At 42.2% G+C, this 20531-nt stretch overlaps 1 protein-coding gene across 2 annotated transcripts in view; it reads left to right on the top strand.

Annotated features, from left to right (window-relative positions):
* The window catches only part of aars2 (alanyl-tRNA synthetase 2, mitochondrial (putative)), a 31575-nt gene extending 17443 nt beyond the window's left edge, over positions 1-14132 (top strand). For both annotated transcript variants that reach the window (XM_046312491.1, XM_046312493.1), the window contains exons 15-22: positions 1977-2114; positions 2334-2437; positions 2810-2918; positions 3382-3507; positions 8115-8225; positions 8476-8559; positions 8831-8944; positions 12879-14132. In XM_046312491.1, the coding sequence (XP_046168447.1) occupies positions 1977-2114; positions 2334-2437; positions 2810-2918; positions 3382-3507; positions 8115-8225; positions 8476-8559; positions 8831-8944; positions 12879-13052 (960 nt within the window). In that variant the 3' untranslated portion in view covers positions 13053-14132. The remainder of the gene's footprint in view (positions 1-1976; positions 2115-2333; positions 2438-2809; positions 2919-3381; positions 3508-8114; positions 8226-8475; positions 8560-8830; positions 8945-12878) is intronic.
* The last annotated feature ends 6399 nt before the right edge of the window (positions 14133-20531 follow it).

A 20531-nucleotide genomic window follows, 5' to 3' on the forward strand; every position in this document is an offset into this window, starting at 1 on the left:
CGAGCCGGCCTGGAGGATAGGGGACATAGAGAGTCAAGGGATGCAGAGAGGGAGGAGAGGAGGGTTGAGGAGGCAGAATCAGGAGATAGGTGGGAGAAGGTTTGAGCGGAGGGAAGAGATGATAGGATGGAAGAGGAGAGAGTAGCGGGGGAGAGAGAGCGAAGGTTGGGACGGCGCGATACCATCCGAGTAGGGGCAGTGTGGGAGGTGTTGGATGAGAGCGAGAGGGAAAAGGATACAAGGCAGTGGTCGGAGACTTGGAGGGAGTTGCAATGAGGTTAGTGGAAGAACAGCATCTAGTAAAGATGAGGTCGAGCGTATTGCCTGCCTTGTGAGTAGGGGGAAGGTGAGAGGGTGAGGTCAAAAGAGGAGAGGAGTGGAAAGAAGGAGGCAGAGAGGAAAGAGTCAAAGGTAGACGTGGGGAGGTTAAAGTCGCCCAGAACTGTGAGAGGTGAGCCGTCCTCAGGAAAGGAGCTTATCAAGGCATCAAGCTCATTGATGAACTCTCCGAGGGAACCTGGAGGGCGATAAATGATAAGGATGTTAAGCTTGAAAGGGCTAGTAACTGTGACAGCATGGAATTCAAAGGAGGCGATAGACAGATGGGTAAGGGAGAAAGAGAGAATGACCACTTGGGAGAGATGAGGATCCCGGTGCCACCACCCCGCTGACCAGACGCTCTCGGGTGTGCGAGAACACGTGGGCGGACGAAGAGAGAGCAGTAGGAGTAGCAGTGTTGTCTGTGGTGATCCATGTTTCCGTCAGGGCCAAGAAGTCGAGGGACTGGAGGGAGGCATAGGCTGAGATGAACTCTGCCTTGTTGACCGCAGATTGGCAGTTCCAGAGGCTACCGGAGACCTGGAACTCCACGTGGGTCGTGCGCGCTGGGACCACCAAAGTAGGGTGGCCGCGGCCACGCGGTGAGGAGCGTTTGTATGGTCTGTGCAGAGAGGAGAGAACAGGGATAAACCGACACATAGTTGACAGGCTACAGAAGAGGCTACGCTAATGCAAAGGAGATTGGAATGACAAGTGGACTACACGTCTCGAATGTTCAGAAAGTTAAGCTACGTAGCAAGAATCTTATTGACTAAAATGATTAAAATGATACAGTACTGCTGAAGTAGGCTAGCTGGCAGTGGCTGCGTTGTTGACACTACACTAATCAAGTCGTTCCGTTGAGTGTAATAGTTTCTGCAGTGTTGCTATTCGGGGGCTAGCAGGCTAGCTAGCAGTGTTGTTTACGTTACGTTGCGTTAAAAGAACGACAATAGATGGCTAGCGAACCTAGAAAATCGCTCTAGACTACACAATTATCTTTGATACAAAGACGGCTATGTAGCTAGCTAAGTAGCTAGCTACGATCAAACAAATCAAACCGTTGTACTGTAATGAAAATGAAGTGAAAATGTGATACAACCTGTGAATGCGACCGGGTAGTTGAGTTCTATACAGAAGACGTTGGCTAGCGTTGGCTAGCTGTTGGCTAGCTAGCAGAGTCACCTACGTTAAGGACGACAAATAGCTGGCTAGCTAACCTCGGTAAATTAAGATAATCACTCTAAGACTACACACTCTAAACCTAAACAACACAATTATCTTGGATACGATGATACGATGATACGAAGACAGCAAAGACAGCTATGTAGCTAGCTAACACTAAACTAATCAAGTCGTTCAGTTGAGTGTAACAGTTTCTCCAGTGCAGCTAATCAGTGGACGTTAGCTAGCTGGCTAGTGAAGACTACGTTAGGACGGCGAAATACGATAATTACGCAATTATCTTTGATACAAAGACGGCTATGTAGCTAGCTGAGAAGAAATTGCTAAGATAAGACAAATCAAACCGTTGTGATATAATGAAATATAATGAAAAAGTTATACTACCCGTTGGAGCGACGTGCAGATGCATTTTCTTATGAAAACGCTTTTTTGGATGTAATAATAATAATTGATTTTTGGTGGTCACTCTGTAGGGATCATTGAGTATTCCCCAGCTCCAGGAGATTGAGAGGAGCATCCACAACATTATCACAGAGAATAATGCGGTGTACATAGAAGAGGTTCCCCTGGCCCGGGCTAAAGACATCCCAGGTCTAAGGACTGTGGATGAGGTAACTGTGTGTTGATTCGGGGATGCTCCTACCCAGATTAAAAGGAATAATGTTGATAATAACTGTGTTTTGTAAAGTGTTGTTAAATTCTCTTAGCAACATAATACATTAACAATGTATAAGTGTCAACCCAATGGTTGCAATTTGTAAGTGCAAGATATTCTGCATAATAGTGTGTTGGCATTGGAGGATTCCCGAATCCTGTGTAATTCTTCCTAGGTGTACCCTGATCCGGTGAGAGTGGTGTCCGTGGCAGTTCCCGTAGCAGACCTGTACGGTTCTCAGACGGACAGATGGACGTCAGTGGAGCTCTGCTGTGGGACGTAAGTTTTGTCTGTCTGTCTCTCTCACTCAATCACTCTTTCTCCCTCTCTATGATGGATTCAAAAGGCATTTTTAAAAGTAGGACTTAACATTACTTGTTATTTACCATAAGATATTATGAAATGACAATATGCACTGCCTTACCTTTCGGGCTGTGAGGATGTGGCAAATTGTTCTATATACTGTAAAAGAGCCAAAATGAGAAGAGACAGTAGAATGTATACGTTTTATCGTGGGTTAAGGATAGAAACGGTTCATATATTTGGAGGAGTAGATTTGACCATTCCTATAGTTGTGAACAATGCTAAATATTTTATGTTCATTGGCTGTTTCTAAAGGGCTACTAGACCAAGCGTTTTTCTCTTTTTCAGGCATTTACTGACGACCGGGGAGATCGGGGATTTGGTTATCATTTCCGAGAGGCAGATGGTTAAAGGGATCAGCCGTATCGTGGCAGTCACTGGAGACGACGCCAGAGAGGTGTGTTATATAAAAGCAAGAAGACATAAAACTAAATAGGTCGTGACTTATTGTGAATATGCCAGAGGTGCATAGTAGCGGACTATATAATCACGTCACTTTATCCCTTGTATTCTCGTGTTTTACAGCACCAGTTAGTCCCTCGCTCAAGACTTTTGTGTTGCTGATTCAGTATTAATTTTGTACATTTTCCTATTTAGGATGTCATGTATCACTGATCTTTAAAAAAACACTCCATGATCAAATAAGCATCGGATTGTTGGAGGCATGGGCCTGTGGGAGTTTCCACAATATTTCTTAAACCAGTTCTTTCCTTTCAAATTAGTGAAGGGGAGTGAATAAATGCACACTTTGGAGGAAGGAGAGATAATTGGGACGTAGCCCAAGTTGAGATTTTACAGAATCACAAGTAGCTTTCAACGAGATTCATTCTGATATTTGTCGTTGTTTTGTTGGCTCACAGGCTCGAGAGGCGGGTCAGGTCCTGACCCAGGAAGTGGAGTCTTTGTCAGCACGTCTTGCAACGGTCGCCAGCCCCTCCCTCGCAGATGCCAACCGACTGGCCAAAGAAGTGGGCATACTGACAGATGTATGTATGCTTTTCCACTCCTTCCCTACTGACCTAACTGATGGTCATTAGACAGACAATATTGAAAATGCTCCAAAAGGCAATTTCAGACAGTATTAAATTATTGCCTAAGTGTTTGAATAGCTGAGAACATGGGACCTGCATTTTTTAAATTTTAGTTATTTGTAACAGTATTTTTAATGTAATTTCACCATTTTCACCCATATTAAGAGATACAACAACAGAGACAAAGCACACAGAACAAAAACAAGAAAAACAGCACCCGCTTACACATATCTACACGCATATATATACACATACATACACATACATACATACATACATACATACATACATACATACATACATACATACATACATACATACATACATACATACATACATACATACATACATACATACATACATACATACATACATACATACATACATACATACATACATACATACATACATACATACATACATACATACATACATACATACATACATACATACATACATACATACATACATACATACATACATACATACATACATACATACATACATACATACATACATACATACATACACACACATACACACACATGCATATACACACACATACGCATACATACGCGCACGCACATACACACATACACACCCATACATACGTACACCATTTTCCTCTTCCCGCTCGGTGCTTCTCTCATCCCATCACCGCGTCTCTCAATACATACATTTTAAACAAACTTACAAACAGAAATTAAACAAAAAAGCTCAGTTTAAACCAAGAGGTTAGGTTCCACACATGGAACGTACAGTGTAGTTCTGAAATACATAGATCCCCGCCATTCTAAGAGAATCCTTGCAGCATAATAGCTGATACCTCAGGTTCTAGGTAATTTAGGTAAGGTTCCCATACTTTGTAGAACTGGTCTGTTTTAGAATGCAATGTACATGTCAGATATTCAAGAGGCACCCATTCAAATAGTATCTTATGCCAGTCTTTAATAGAAGGAACCTTATCACTAATCCACTGTAAAAGGATGTTTTTCCTCGCTGCGAAGGTAAGGATGTTGTAAAGCCTCCTTTTACCCACAGAAGTAACATGCCTACTAGGGAGACCTAACAGTAAAGAAACTGGGTCCAATTCTAGATCAACCCCTAGGATCTTTTCAATTTCTTGCAGAACACCAGACCAGTATCTTTGTATTTTGGTACATGACCATAAACAATGTCTTAGGGTGCCTGTATCAGTTTTGCTTTTAAGACACTGAGGGGAAGAGGAAGTGGGGCTAAAAGCATGTCTGTGATTTAGGGATGTATGCAATCTGTGTATTATTCTTAATTGGATTGCTCTAGTACGGTTACATATAGATATTGTTTTTGCATATCTCCAAATGTCCTCCCACATCTCTTCGTCAATAGTAACAGACAATTCTTTCTCCCACACTTGTTTCACCCTCTGTGTGTTGACAGCAGAAAATGACCTTAAAGTATCATAAAACAGACTTACAAACATTTTCCTTTGTGGGAAAAAAAAGCATTATTTCAATGACGGACACATCGGGGTTACCAATTAAGGTGGTGCTCTTCAGAATATAATGTCTTACTTGTAGGAAGCGGAAAAAGTCCTGCTTTGGGAGTCAATATTTCTCGACCATCTGCTCAAATGACAACAAAATCTTATCAGCAAATAAGTCATTTAGCCTGCGTATATCCTTATTAAGCCATAAGTTAAAGCCAGCATCCAGCAATCCTGGACTGAAATCTGGGTTGTTAAGAATTGGGGTAAGAGCAGAGGTTAGTTTGGACTTTCCCAGGAAGCGTTGAACTGACCTCCATACTTTGAGTGTGTTAAGAGTAACGGGATTATTGCAGTGATCTTCTACAGACTTGAAACTTCTGAAAAATAAAAGATCCTGTAAGGGGTATTTTGAAAGAGAAGTCTCAATGTCTAATAGAGGAGTCCTCATTTGTGATCCAGTCAGAAATATAACAAAGGTGGGCACACCATTGATAGAACCTGATATTGGGCAGGTCCAAGCTGGCAGCTGCAATATTGCCATCTTAAGTCTTGGCTTGCATTTACTCCATATAAAGGAACTTAGCCATCCATTTACATCCTTTATTACCTTATTGGAGAGTAATACTGGGATCATTTGGATTGGGTAAAGTAGTCTAGGTAAAATGTTCATTTTGAAGAGGGATATTCTACCCAACCAAGAAATCGGGAGAGAGTTCTTATTGTGTATCAAACAAGGGAACAAAATTGGCTTTGTACATTAGCTGGAATTTAGGAGTTACAAATATACCCAGATACATGAAACCTGAGGGAGACCATTTAAAAGGGAAGGGGGGAGAAGTATTAGGTACAGAGTGTAGGCTACCAAGTGGCATAGCCTCTGACTTAGTAAGGTTAATCTTGTAGCCTGAGAATTCTCTGAATAATTCAATAATATTAATAAGAGATGAAATTGAAGTCTCGGGACTAGAGATGAATATCAGGACATCATCAGCATACAAGCTTATTTTATGGTGAACATCACAAATGAGCAGCCCCTGTATAGCAGGCGTTACCCTGATGGCCTCGGCCAGTGGTTCCATAACGAGTGCAAAGAGGGGGGATAAAGGACAGCCCTGTCTGGTACCTCTGTGTATAGAGAAGCTATTTGACCTTAGCCCATTAGTAAGGACAGCAGCCTGAGGATCATCATATAAAACTTTCACCCATTTTATAAAGTTGTCCCCCAGACCAAATTTATTTAGAGCAAATAATAGGTAAGACCACTCCACATGATCAAATGCCTTCTCAGCATCTAGGGAGAGCACAAGACCATCCACAGCACTTTGTTGGTAGGCTTGAATTACATTAAGAAGCCGCCTGACATTTGCATGACTTACGGCCCTTAATGAAGCCAGTTTGGTCTCCTTTCACAATTAGTGGCAGTGAGTCCTCTAATCTTGTGGCTAGAATTTTAGAAAGCAATTTTCTATCCACATTCAGAAGGGAAATTGGTCTGTACGAGGAACAAGACTCTGGACATTTTCCCTTTTTGAGAATAAGTGAAATGTTGGCTTCTCTCAGCGTTTGAGGGAGTTGGTCATTTGAAAATGAGTGGTTAAACATATCACGTAATGGCTCAAGGATCAGGCCATGGAACTCTTTATAGAACTCACTACAAAACCCGTCTGGTCCTGGGGCCTTACCATTTTGCAGGTTCTTAATTGCGAACATTATCTCTTCCTTGGTAATAGGGGCATTGAGGAGGGACCTCTGCTCTTCGGAGATAGTAGGGAGCTCAATCTTACAAAATAAGTTCTCCATTAATTTGGGTGCATCCTTTGGCAGTTCTGAGGCATAAAGGTTTCTATAAAATTTCTTAAATGAGTCACTTATCAATTTATTTTCATATAAATGATTACCATCAGAATCAGTAATAGTAGCAATTGACTGAGAGTCAGCCCTCTTTTTAGCTAGGTATGCCAAGTACTTTCCTGGCTTATCGCCATGTTCATATAGCTTTTGCCTGACAAATCTCATTTTCATTTCAGCGTCCTGTGTTAGGAGAGAGTCTAACGTTGATCTAATGACTGATATTTCCTTTAATAGGGCAGGAGTGGGCGTTTTAATGTAGTCCTTCTCTTTAGTTCCTAATTCACCCTCTAACATTTTTTGATTTTCCCGCTTTTTCCGTCTCTTAGTAGCTGTGTATGACATCAGACCCCTGGCATACGCTTTACAGGTCTCCCAAAGGAGCGAGGGGTTATCTGTTGATTGAGAGTTAATAGAGAAAAATGCTTTAAACTCTGTAATAAAATATGATGTGAATGTATGGTCTTTACGAATGGTTGTGTTCAACCTCCAATGTCTTGACCGATTGAATGCCCCGTTGAGTTTTATGTCCAGGATCACCTCAGCATGATCAGATATGACTATGCTTCCTATCCTAGCGGATAAAACAGACTGCAAAGACGTCCTGGGCATAAAAAATAATCTATTCTAGTCTGACATCCATGAGGTACAGAGAAAAAAGTGAACTCTCTGTTGGAGGGATGAAAAGCTCTCCAGACATCCGCATACCCCAGATCATCACAAATAGCTTTAAGTGACTTAGCTTGAGGAGAGAGTGAAGATATACCGCTGGGAAACTTATCAATATGGGGGTTCAACAAGCAGTTAATATCTCCTCCAACCACTGCAGTGTCCGAGTTTAATTCTGAAAAGTCTAGAAATACCTTAGTGAGGAAATCAGGGGGGTGAGCAGGGTGAAGTAAATATTCATTATGGAAAGGTTCTGCCCTAAATTTTAGTTATTGACATAGCCTTGTTCTGTTCAATGTTCTCCACCCATATAGTACTCTAAATACCCCAATTCATGTTGTTAAGTTCAAAAGAATACAAGATAAAAACTCCTTAACACCTAAAAACTCCTAAAACTAAAACTCCTAAAAAACACCACTCAAACCAATGATGGTTCGAAACTTTAAAGGTAATTTACTCAGAATCATCTTTTTGCAGATATAACCTTATAGTCCTAAGCTACCACATTACTTTAAATAGTTAGAATTAAATGTGAATATGACACAAATGCTTAGGCCCTATTTGTGTTTTGTCCCAGGCAGTGGATTGTACTCCTATACCACAGTGGAAGCGGAGGGAGCTTCAAACTCGCCTCAAAGGTCTACAGAGGACAACCAACACAAGCATAAGGAAACTGGAGACCAAAGAGGTATCACAAGCACACAACCCCATTGTCCTTTCAAATGTGTATTATATCCCCCACAATAACCATTTCATGTGACAAGTAAAAATACATGAAAATGATCCAACTTTTTGTATGCAGGAAGACACATGAGTCACAACAGCATTATAAAACAATCACAATAGTTAATGCATGATAAATACTGCATGATAAAGCATTATACTAATTGTACTTTTAACTACTTTCTCTTTCTTACTTACTTTTGTTCCATTTTCAGGCTGCTGTGAAAGCCCAATCACTATTCATAAAGAATAGCAGCAAGAATATTGTAGTGGACACTGTGGACACAGACTCTATATCAGTATGTTTTTCATCTGAATTTCTGATGAGGCTCAGTAGTTGTTTAACATCCACAATTAGATCGTTTTGCCCCATATAAAACTAATGCATCAGTATTCACAGCGAGGGAGTTACTGTATTTTATCAATCACTTTCAATGCAACCATAATTTTTGGGGAAACACCTTAGATTCTAATGATGCACTTAAAGTGGGATCTAATGATGAACTTACCGTTATAAAGGCTCTGGGAAACTGAGCCTCAATGTAGTTGATCCCATTGCTCTCATTGTAGGTGCTGATGAAGACAGTGAACCAATACAGTGACAGAGCCCCAGAGACCCTGATCATGCTACTCTCCCACCAGCAGCCAACGGGGAAGGTCCTGTGTGCGTGCCAAGTGCCCAAGGTATAGGTTCTAGCTCTTACATCACTGTATTTACTGATATGGCATTTTCTCTTAATATGTCAAGTAGAGGTCGACCGATTATGATTTTTCAACGCCGATACCGATTATTGGAGGACCAAAAAGCAGATACCGATTTAATCTGCAGATTTAAAAAATAAAATGTATTTGTAATAATGACAATTACAACCATACTGAATTAACAATTATTTTAACTTAATATAATACATCAATAAAATCAATTTAGCCTCAAGTAGATAATGAAACATGTTCAATTTGGTTTAAATAATGCAAAAACAAAGTGTTGGAGAAGAACGTAAAAGTGCAATATGTGCTATGTAAGAAAGCTAACGTTTCAGTTCCTTGCTCAGAACATGAGAACATATGAAAGCTGGTGGTTCCTTTTAACATGAGTCTTCAATATTCCCAGGTAAGAAGTTTTAGGTTGTAGTTATTATAGGACTATTTCCCTCTATACTATTTGTATTTCATTAACCTTTGACTATTGGATGTTCTTATAGGCACTTTAGTATTGCCAGTGTACCAGTATAGCTTCCGTCCCTCTCCTCGCTCCTCCCTGGGCTCGAACCAGCAACACAATGACAACAGCCACCACATCGAAGCAGCGTTACCCATGCAGAGCAAGGGAAACAACCACCCCAAGGCTCAGAGCGAGTGAAGTTTGAAATGCTATTAGCGCGCGCTAACTAGCCAGCCATTTCACTTCGGTTACACCAGCCTCATCTCGGGAGTTGATAGGTTTGAAGTCATAAACAACGCAATGCTTGACGCACAACGAAGAGCTGCTGGCAAAACGCACTAAAGTGCTGTTTGAATTCATGTTTACGTGCCTGCTTCTGCCTACCACCGCTCAGTCAGATACTTAGATACTTGTATGCTTGTATGCTCAGTTAGATTATATGCAACACAGGACACACTAGATAATATCTAGTAATATCATCAACCATGTGTAGTTAACTAGTGACAGGCAGACTCCTTGTGGAGTGCAACGAGAGAGAGGCAGGTCGTTATTGCTTTGGACTAGTTAACTGTAAGGTTGCACGATTGAATCACCCGAGCTGACAAGGTGAAAATCTGTCTTTCTGCCCCTGAATGAGGCAGTTAACCCACCGTTCCTAGGCCGTCATTGAAAATAAGAATGTAAAAAAAGATATATCGGTGCCCAAAAATACCGATTGGCCCAAATTAATCGGCCATTCCGATTAATCGGTCGACCTCTAATGTCAAGGGTGGGGAGACTAAATACATAAAGTGCTTTCATTTCTTAATGGTAAAAAAAGATGGGGGAGAGTGGGGTGAGTTGTGCCACCCCTTGTTTCTAGGAAACCATACACAAAATTAATAGTGTGACCAAATATTTAGGGAAAGGTCATTATTTCATGGAGTCTGTGAAGGAAGAAAACACATGGGAAAAGTGGTAAGCAAGTTCGGTCCAAAACCCTGATATTAACAAAGTCAAATTGATTTGTTATTTAGGTTTCATGATTATTTTATCTAAACCAAAGTAGATTGTTTTAAGACGGTTTTGTACATCAGTTGGGGTCTCTATAAGCTGTAATATGAGGTCCTAACCCTAGCATGAAAGTGCATCCTTGTAGCGCTATGGGCTAATATAGTCAAAATGATTGCTTTGTGGGTAATTGATCTAATGGCTAATCAATATACCTCAAATGAAGATTACATTTTGGCAGTTTTATGCATAATATGCATACTATTTTGAAGACAGCTTTCGTTCGTGTGATTAGTCAAGTTCAAATGATGAAAAACGCCTTCCTCAGTTGGATTCGCCCCCCTCTAGGCCACAATTTAAGTATTTTCTTCCCAGGTGTAATGCAGGGCATTATCGCTGGGATATGAGGTTACACCAGGACCTGAGTCTATTTTAAAAGTGCAAAGTTTTACAAAATGTGTCCCTATGCTCAATTTACCCCATCATCAAGGTAAGTTGTGCCAACTATGTTTTCAAAACTGTTATGTTTACATGAATTCTGATTATTTTCAGGGATGATCAACATCCTGAAATATTTGTAGATATCTATGTTAGAAAGAATATTATATTTCCTTTGATATAGTGATCCTGAATGTAAATAATGTCTCAACATACCCCACTCTCACCTACAATGCATTTGGAAAAGTATTCAGACCCCTTGACTTTTTCCACATTTTGTTACGCTACAGCCTTGTTTTAAAATGGATTAAACTATTTATTTTCCTCATCAATCTAAACACAGTGCCCCATAAAGATAAAGCAAAAACAGTTTGTTTCTTTATTTTAGCAAAAAAAAAAAAAAATACCTTATTTACGTAAGTATTCAGACCCTTTGCTTGGAGACTTGAAATTGTGCCTAGGGGCATCCTGTTTCCATTGATCCTCCTTGAGATGTTTCTACAACTAGATTGGAGTTCAGTTCACCTATGGTAAATTCAATTGATTGGACATGATTTGGAAAGGCACACACCTATCTATTTAAGGTCCCACAGTTGACGATGTATGTCAGCAAAAACCAAGCCATGAGGTCGAAGGAATTGTCCGAAGAGCTTCGAGACAGGATTGTGTCGATGCACAGATCTGGGGAAGAGTACCAAAACATTCCTGCAGCATTGAAGGTCCCCAAGAACACACTGGCCTCCATCATTTTTAAATGGAAGAAGTTTGGAACCACCAAGACTCTTCCTAGAGCTGGCCGCCCGGTCAATCTGAGCTATCGGGGGAGAAGGGCCTTGGTCAAGGATGTGACCAAGAACCCGATGGTGACTTTGACAGAGCTCCAGAGTTCCTCTGTGGCGATGGGAGAATCTTCCAGAAGGACAACCATCTCTGCAGCACTCTACCAATCAGGTCTTTATGGTAGAGTGGCCATACGGAAGCCACTCCTCAGTAAAAAGCACATGACAGCCCGCTTGGAGTTTGCCAAAAGGCACCTAAAGGGCTCTCGGACCATGAGAAACAAGATTCTTTGGTCTGATGAAACCAAGATTGAACTCTTTGGCCTGAATTCCAAGTGTCACGTATGGAAGAAACCTGGCACCATCCCTACGGTGAAGCATGGTGGTGGCGGCATAATGCTGTGGGATGTTTTTCAGCGGCAGGGACTGGGAGACTAGTCAGTCTCAAGGGAAAGATGAACAGAGCAAAGTACAGAGAGATCCTTGATGAAAACCTGCTCCAGATCACTCAGAAGCTCAGCCTGGGGCGAAGGTTCGCCTTCCAACAGGACAATGACCCTAAGCACACAGCCAAGACAACGCAGTAGTGGCTTCGGGACAAGTCTCTGAATGTCCTTGAGTGGCCTAGCCAGAGCTAGGACTTGAATCCGATCGAACGTCTCTGGAGAGACCTGAAAATAGCTGTGAAGCAATGCTCCCCATCCAACCTGACAGAGCTAGCGAGGATCTCCGGAGAAGAATCTGACAAACTCCCCAAATACAGGTGTGCCACGCTTGTAACGTCATACCCAAGAAGACTCGAGGCTGTATTCGCTACCAAAGGTGCTTCAACAAAGTATGGTGTAAAGGGTCTGAATACTTATGAAATGTAATATTTAATTTTCTAAAAACCTGTTTTTGTTTTGTCATTATGGGGTATAGTGTGTAGATTGATGAGGGGGGGAAAAACAATTTAATCCATTTTAGAATAAGGCTGTAACGTAACAAAACGTGGAAAATGTCAAGGGGTCTGAATACTTTCTGAATGCACCTTATGAAAATAATCTCAAATAATAGTTTTTATTTTTTGTTTTTACTGTCGCCTTATATGAAACATTTGCTCTCAAATCCAAAAATGCTGCAGTATAGAACCAAATTAAAACATGTAGCTTCACTGTCCAAATACATGTGTATATTCACACACTCTTTACCCACCTGTTCTCTCTCTCCATCACACCAACACTCACTCCTGATCTTTGTCTCTCCATAGGGCTTTAGTGCTCTCTCTGCCAGTGACTGGGCCCTGACAGTGTGTGCCCGCCTGGGAGGGAACGCAGGTGGCTCTGCCACTGTGGCAAAGGGCACAGGGAGTGGGGCCAACCTCACTGAGGCACTCAGGTGTGCTGAAGAGTATGCACAGGACAAGGCCAAAAACGGATGCTAAGTACAAACGTCCAGGAATCACAAGCCCACATTTACCATAGGGTGTAGGCAAAATACACTGTTCAATGGAAAAGTTCTCCAACTGCCGCATGGCGGGTTGATGACAAAAGTACATATTACAGCATACTACAGGTTGGAAGAACCTACCATTTTTTTTGGGGGGGGGGGGGGAATGACTGAGACGTTCAGTTCGGGTGACTTTTAAAAGGACAGCCTATTGAAATGAAATGATACTGACATCTAAGATGTATAGTTTCCCCTGTTGTAGCATAGTAGCTATATATATAAATAGACTGAGGGTTACCCATCTGAATTCACCCCATTGGGCTAATCATTAGCTAGATCACAAACTCTAAACATTATCTTGTTGCTAGTTAGCAACATATTGATGATTTGAATGTCCCACTGGCACTCATCCAAGGATCATGTACTCTGAATACCACCTGCCCCATGGTACGTTTGGCCCTGGTCTTTCCTATGCATTCAACACCATTGGCGAGTGCCAAGGCGCATAAACCATGCCACTGCTAAAAACTCTAGTTCTAAAATGGTGCAGTTCACAAATTTTGGGGATTTGAGAAATACGTTGAGTAAAATTAGAACGCTCTGTGATCCTCCTCTTTTAACAGTGGCCATCAAAACTGATTTAAAATGTGTGTTTTCCAGCGACTACATTAAGAATGTTGTAGGCCACAATGACTTGACATGCATGTTTTTCTCCACGTTGTTCTCCACTGCAATTTGAAAGCACTTTGAGGGGGTTTTCTTTTCTCTCATAGAATGCGACGGCCCAATTTAACCCCTGCTCCTATTTATTATGGATGGAAGTGTCTGGAATTTCTGTCAGGACTCAGTATGTACATGTGTATGATAAGCATTATGAATAGGTAGTCAAGACAGCGTTTGGAGATTTGTATTGTGCTTCTGTCCTAAGATTGTGGAGAATAAGGAAAGTCTAGTTTGTCCTGCGATGTACTGAATGCCAGCCTTGTAATAATTAACAATTTATGAGTGTAAGGATTATGCATATTCCAGTTGTCTACTTTCTTTGTTTTAGAAGGAATAAAGACATTTGAGGTCATTTATTATTGTACAATTTTCACTAATTATTCACTTGATAACCTTGAGTAACTCAAAGCTCACATTTGTACAATAGGTATAATTGTATATTTAAATTGTTAATGACTGACCACGAGAATCCAAATAGATCAGGTTTGCAATGAATAACTTCAATCAGACCCCCTCTCACCCGTGGAGGGGGAAGAAAATAATTTATGTGGATTAACAACTCATGCCCTGTTGTTAATCAAGGGAGAAGATCCAGGCCTGTGCTCTCCAAATTCACCAAATAATGTGCTTTGTCTCAACAGACCCTTTGCCTACTTACAACCTCGAATTAAAATTTATTTTTTTGGCGAGGGTTGTATCATTTGATTTACACAACATGCCTACCACTTTGAAGATGCAAAATATTTTTGATTGTGAAACAAACAAATAAGACAAAAAACAGAATACTTGAACGTGCATAACTATTCACCCTCCCAAAGTCAATACTTTGCAGAGCCACCTTTTGCAGCAAGTACAGCTGCAAGTCTCTTGGGGTATGTCTCTATAAGCTTGGCACATCTAGCCACTGGGATTTTTGCCCATTCTTCAAGGCAAAACTGCTCCAGCTCCTTCAAGTTGGATGGGTCCCACTGGTGTACAGAAATCTTTAAGTAATACCACAGATTCTCAATTGAATTGAAGTCTGGGCTTTGACTAAGCCATTCCAAGACATCTAAATGTTCCCCTTAAGCCACTCGAGTGTTGCTTTAGCAGTATGCTTAGGGTCATTGTCCTGCTGGAAGGTGAACCTCCATCCCAGTCTCAAATCTCAAGAATTTCCCTGTATTTAGTGCCATCAATAATTCCTTGAATTCTGACCAGTTTCCGAGTCCATACCGATGAAAATCATCCCCACAACATGATGCTGCCACCACCATGCTTCACTCTGGGGATGATGTTCTCGGGGTGATGAGAGGTGTTGGGTTTGCACCAGACATAGCGTTTTCGTTGATGGCCAAAAAGCTCAATTTTAGTCTCATCTGACCAGAGTACCTTCTTCCATATGTTTGGGGAGTCTCCCACATGCCTTTTGGTGAACACCAAACATGTTTGCTTACTTTTTTCTTTAACCAATGACTTTTTTTCTGGCCATTCTTCTGTAAAAACCTAGCTCTGTGGAGTGTACGGCTTAAAGTGGTCCTATGGACAGATACTCCAATCTCCACTGTGGAGCTTTGCAGCTCCTTCAGGGTTATCTTTCGTAGTTGTTCGGTATTTGCTGTCTTCTTGCTCAAAGTGTGCGGCGGTTCGTGTGCAACGTGTATGGTTACTGTAGGTGAGAGTCGTTTCTGAATGTAGCAATGTTAAGTGTCTCCCTCTTTCTCTCCCTCTCCATATTTTATTTTACCTCTTAAGGATCTCTATAGATCGGTGTCCCACCCGCAGGACGGTTGAGCTACTGTGCGCTAATGCGATTAGCATGAGGTTGTAAGTAGCAAGACAATTTCCCAGCACACAGACATATCTGATATTGTCAGAAAGCTTACATTTTTGGCCTCCCGGGAGTGCAGTGGTTAAGGGTGCTGTACTGCAGCGCCAGCTGTGCCATCAGAGTCCCTGAGTTCGCGCCCAGGCTCTGTCGTAACCGGCCGTGACCGGGAGGTCCGTGAGGCGACGCACAATTGGCCTAGCATCGCCCGGGTTAGGAAGGGCTTGGTCGGTAGGGGTGTCCTTGTCTCATCATGTGCGCTAACCAAGGTGGCCAGGTGCACAGTGTTTCCTCCGGCGCATTGGTGCAGCTGGCTTCCGGGTTGGATGCGCACTGTGTTAAGAAGCAGTGCGGCTTGTTTGGGTTGTGTATCGGAGGACGCATGACTTTCAACCTTCGTCTCTCCCGAGCCCGTACGGGAGTTGTAGCGATGAGACAAGATAGTAGCTACTACAACAATTGGATACCACGAAATTGGGGAGAAAAAGGGGTAAAATTCACAAAAAATACAAAATAAAAAGAAAGCTTACATTTTTGTTAATCTAACTGCACTGTCCAATTTTAATAAACAAATGAGGCACATTTGGGCAGTCTTGATGAAAAATTTTGAACAGTAATGGAATGGCTCATTGGATCAGTCTAATGATCTGTACATACACTGCTGCCATCTAGTGGCCAAAATCTAAATGGCACCTTGACTGGAATATATACATTATGCAATTTCTCTTGCAAAGATGATGGTACAAAAATACAAAAGAATGGTTGTTTTTTTCATTGTATTATCTTTTACCAGATCTATTGTGTTATATTCTCCTACATTCCTCTCACATTTCCACAAACTTCAAACTTTCCTTTCAAATGGTACCAAGAATATGCATATCCTTGCTTCAGAGCCTGAGCTATAGGCAGTTCGATTTGGCTATGTCATTTTATGCGAAAATTGAAACAAAGGGGTGGATCCTTAAGAGGTTTTAACAAGCATCCATGTTGTTGTCATTCTGCTAAGAACCTGTTTTCAGTGTGTTAAGTCTCCAGTCAATAGCCGGTGCAGAATGTGTGTGTTTATCCTTTACCATTTTAATTAGCTATTAAATAAATAATTAAACCAATTTGTGTAGCACTGAATCATGAGTAGGGCTTGGGTTTTTGCAGATGCAAGGAGGTTATGACTGTTCAGAATGATGATATGATATGAGGTTATGATTAATAAGTTGACTGTTTATATATGTGATAAGTATATATCTTTTTATAGTTTATTTCGGGAGATGTTAACTCTTTAAAGACCCGCTCTAATGAGTTAATTGTTACATGATTAATTTAATCGGATAGCAATTAAACATAGTTAACTAACTGTCTTCAGATTAATGTTAAAGTCAAGCCACGACATATTGGTGCCCCCGTGTGAGGAATCTAAGACAAAATTAGGCCTTACTGTTGAATTCAGTCATCAGGAATTGCATAGCATTTTTTTTAAAGCAGTAGGTAGAATTGATGTTGAGTGGTGTGTGTTTCCTTTCAACCCAAATACCAGGGAGAGATTGTCACCTGTCTGGTATATCTGACAAAGGTTCAGAGTGTTTACGGTGAATTATAATTTTTTTCAGAGCTAGGACATAAGGGCCAGCCGATTTAAGGATATTTGAGAAAATATATTTGCTTGGCAGAAGCGTAGTATTATCTCTCTGTCTCTCGCGTGAGTAGACGTGGCGAGTATTTCTTTGTTATTGCGTGCTCCGGTAATATCAATAGCAAGAAACGCAGATTGGGTTGAACGTGAGACATCGTTAGTAAACCCCCATTCCCGAATTGAACGGGACCTTTTTGTGCTTGAAGTGAACATTCTTGTACAAGAGCGTTTAGCTTTGTATTAGAGCTAAGCTAACATAGAGAGTACATTTTTCTTTGTTTACAGCGGACATCCCAAGCTTTGGGCGACTGAAGTCCCACCTTTGCTGGAAACCTGTGTGATTTCAGTTTTCAGGGTCAGTGACCCCTTGAAGTGAAGAATCTGCTATTTTGGGGGGGAATAATTGTTTTTCCAATGTGAAGCCAAACTTCTTCTTCTCACATCTGTAAAATCTGGTTACATTTAATAATATCCAACCAATCTCAACTGATTGGATATCGTGTCTCATATGATTTAACAAGAAAGGTAAATTGCCAAACAAACCTTTTTTCCCGGTTAATCATTCGGATAAGGACCAAATTAATTTATTCCAACCAATGAGACATTTTAAACTTGTCAATTTAACCTAGATACAATGACGCTTTCAGGTTAAAGTTTAATTCCCAGATAGTCTATACATGTGTGATTAATCATTAACATTGCTAAATCAATTAAGTTTTGCTTTTGCAAGTTTCCTTGAAGTCCAACTCCCACATTACTGATGCAGTATTAATGATTCATTAACATCTATAAATTGATTCAAATCGTTTTTGCAGTTTCCAACGAGTCAAAACCCAAACTTTATCAAATATTAATAATAATAATAATAATGAGCAAGCTATCAGAGTTGGTGCCTCCCATTCCCCTGCTAATGAGTGAACCCTCGCCAATGAAAAGATTGATCGCTGACCTCATCAGCGATATAAACCCAAACTATGCCAAAACTGAGATATCTCTTTCTCTAAACAAGGTTCTGGGCATACTGCCAAATTGCAGATAGTGAAAATTCGATCAATCAGTCACTTGCATGAACACAGAAATTGGTTATTAGAAAAGAAAATGAATATAACACATAAATTGGATGTTAGAAAAGCACAAATATAAAATGTTCAATCACACATGTTTATTCTGTATAGGCTTCCTGCATTTCACTCTGTCATTTAGGTAAGTGTTGTGGACTAACTACGATGTTGATCCTTCCGCAGTTTTCTCCTATCACAACCATTAAACTCTAACTCTTTTAAAATAACCATTGGCCTCATGGTGAAATCCCTGAGCAGTTTCCTTCCTCTCCAGCAACTGAGTTAGGAATGATGCCTTTTTATTTGTAGTGACTGGGTGTATTGATACACCATCCAAAGCCTAATTAATAACTTCACCGTGCTTAAAGGGATATTCAGCATCTTCTTTATTTATTTTTACACATATAGCAATTGGTGCCATTCTTTGCCAAGGCATTGAAAATCCTCCCTGGTCTTTGTAGTTGAATCTGTGCTTGCAAGTCCCTACTCAATTGAGGGACCTTACAGACAATTGTGTGGGGTACAGAGATGAGGTAGTGTCACGGTTGTCGAAAGAATGGGACCAAGGTGCAGCGTACGTAGAGTTCCACATCTTTATTTCGAGGACTCCGGCCGCAAAACCTGAAACCAAATGGGAGGGTTAGGGGGGATGACTAGTGTCGGTGGCGGCTCCGGTGCAGGTCGTAGCCTCCCCCAGACCCCGGATCCGACCATGGCACCGGGCTGAATGACGTGCCTGTACTGGGCATCGGCGCAGAGAAGGGCTCTGGCCCTGGAGCTGGATTGGACGCCGTGCCTAGACTGGGCATCGTCGCAGAGGAAGGCTCTGGCCATAGAGCTGGGCTGGTCGCCGTGCCTGGACTGGGCACCAGCGCTGAGGAAGGCTCCAACCTAAAAGCGTGACTGGACGCTGTGTCTGGACTGGACACCGGCGCAGAGGAGGGCTCAGACCTTGGAGCAGGACTGGACACCGTGCCTGGAATGGACATCGGCGCAGAGGACGCCGTGCTTGGACATTGGAGCAGAGGAATGCTCCGGCCTTGGAGCTGGACTGGACGCCGTGCCAGGACTAGACACTGGCGCAGAGGAAGGCTCCGGCTATGGAGCTGGACTGGACGCCGTGCCTGAAAGCTACGGACTGCTGCCCTTCGCTGGAGGTCCCGGACCGTTGCTGGACGTTCCAGACCGTCGCTGGACCGTCGATTATAAAGGCTTGCCATAACTGAAGGGTTGAAGCTCTGAACCGTTGCCGGAAGCTTTGGACTGTGAACCACCACCGGAAGCTCTGGACTGTGAATGCGCACTGGAGGCCTAGTGCGTGGAGCCGGTACCGGTAGCACCGGACTGGTGACATGCTCTTCAGAGCGAGTGCGGGGAGCAGGTACAGGACATACCGGACTGGGGAGGCACACTGGAGGCCTGATGCGTGAAGCCGGCGCAGGTAGCACCGGACTGCTAACCGGATCCTCTGGTCGGATATTGAGGAGAACACACATGCACAACATCTCTCTCATCTCTCTCTCCCAACTTCCCCGTTGCCTCCTTGATGGTCTCTGGCTCTTCAGGGCAAGTGCAGGGAGCAGGCACATGACGTACCGGGCTGGGAAGGTGCACTGGAGATCTGGCGCGTTGAGCCGGCACTGATGACTCCGATATCCCTCTTCACACTGCTCCATCGATTCCCAGGCGGGCTCTGGCTCTATCCTTGGGTCGACCGACCACCTCTCTATCGTCTACTCTGGCTCTTCCCGCGGCTCAGACGGCCACCCCCTGTGCCCCCCTCCACCAAAAAACTTGGGGTTGTCCTTCGGCTTTCTGTGCCCGCGAACCCTGCCGTTGTCGCTGTCCTCCATTATTACCTTCCGTCTGCCTCCAAGGAAAGGTTTCGTATCCACCCATCACTTCTTCCCATGTCCAAAACTCCTTTACCTCGTAGGTATGCTGCTTGGTCCTCATTTGGTGGAATATTCTGTCAAGGTTGTCGTAAGAACGGGACCAAGGCGCAGGGTATGTAGAGTTCCACAGTTTTATTATAAAGTGAAACTTAAGCAAAACAAAAACAAATAAACTAACAAACGTGACTACGTGGTGCACATACACAAAATAATATAAAACTAGCTACTTAAATATAATCCGCAATTAGAGGCAACAATTACCAGCTGCATCTAATTGGGAACCAAACCAAAACACCAACATAGAAATTTTAAACTAGAACACCCCCTCGTCACGTGACAGGTAATCATTCAAACATCATGT

The sequence above is a fragment of the Oncorhynchus gorbuscha genome, linkage group LG18, assembly GCF_021184085.1.
Source record: "Oncorhynchus gorbuscha isolate QuinsamMale2020 ecotype Even-year linkage group LG18, OgorEven_v1.0, whole genome shotgun sequence".
Classification (NCBI taxonomy): Eukaryota; Metazoa; Chordata; class Actinopteri; order Salmoniformes; family Salmonidae; genus Oncorhynchus; species Oncorhynchus gorbuscha.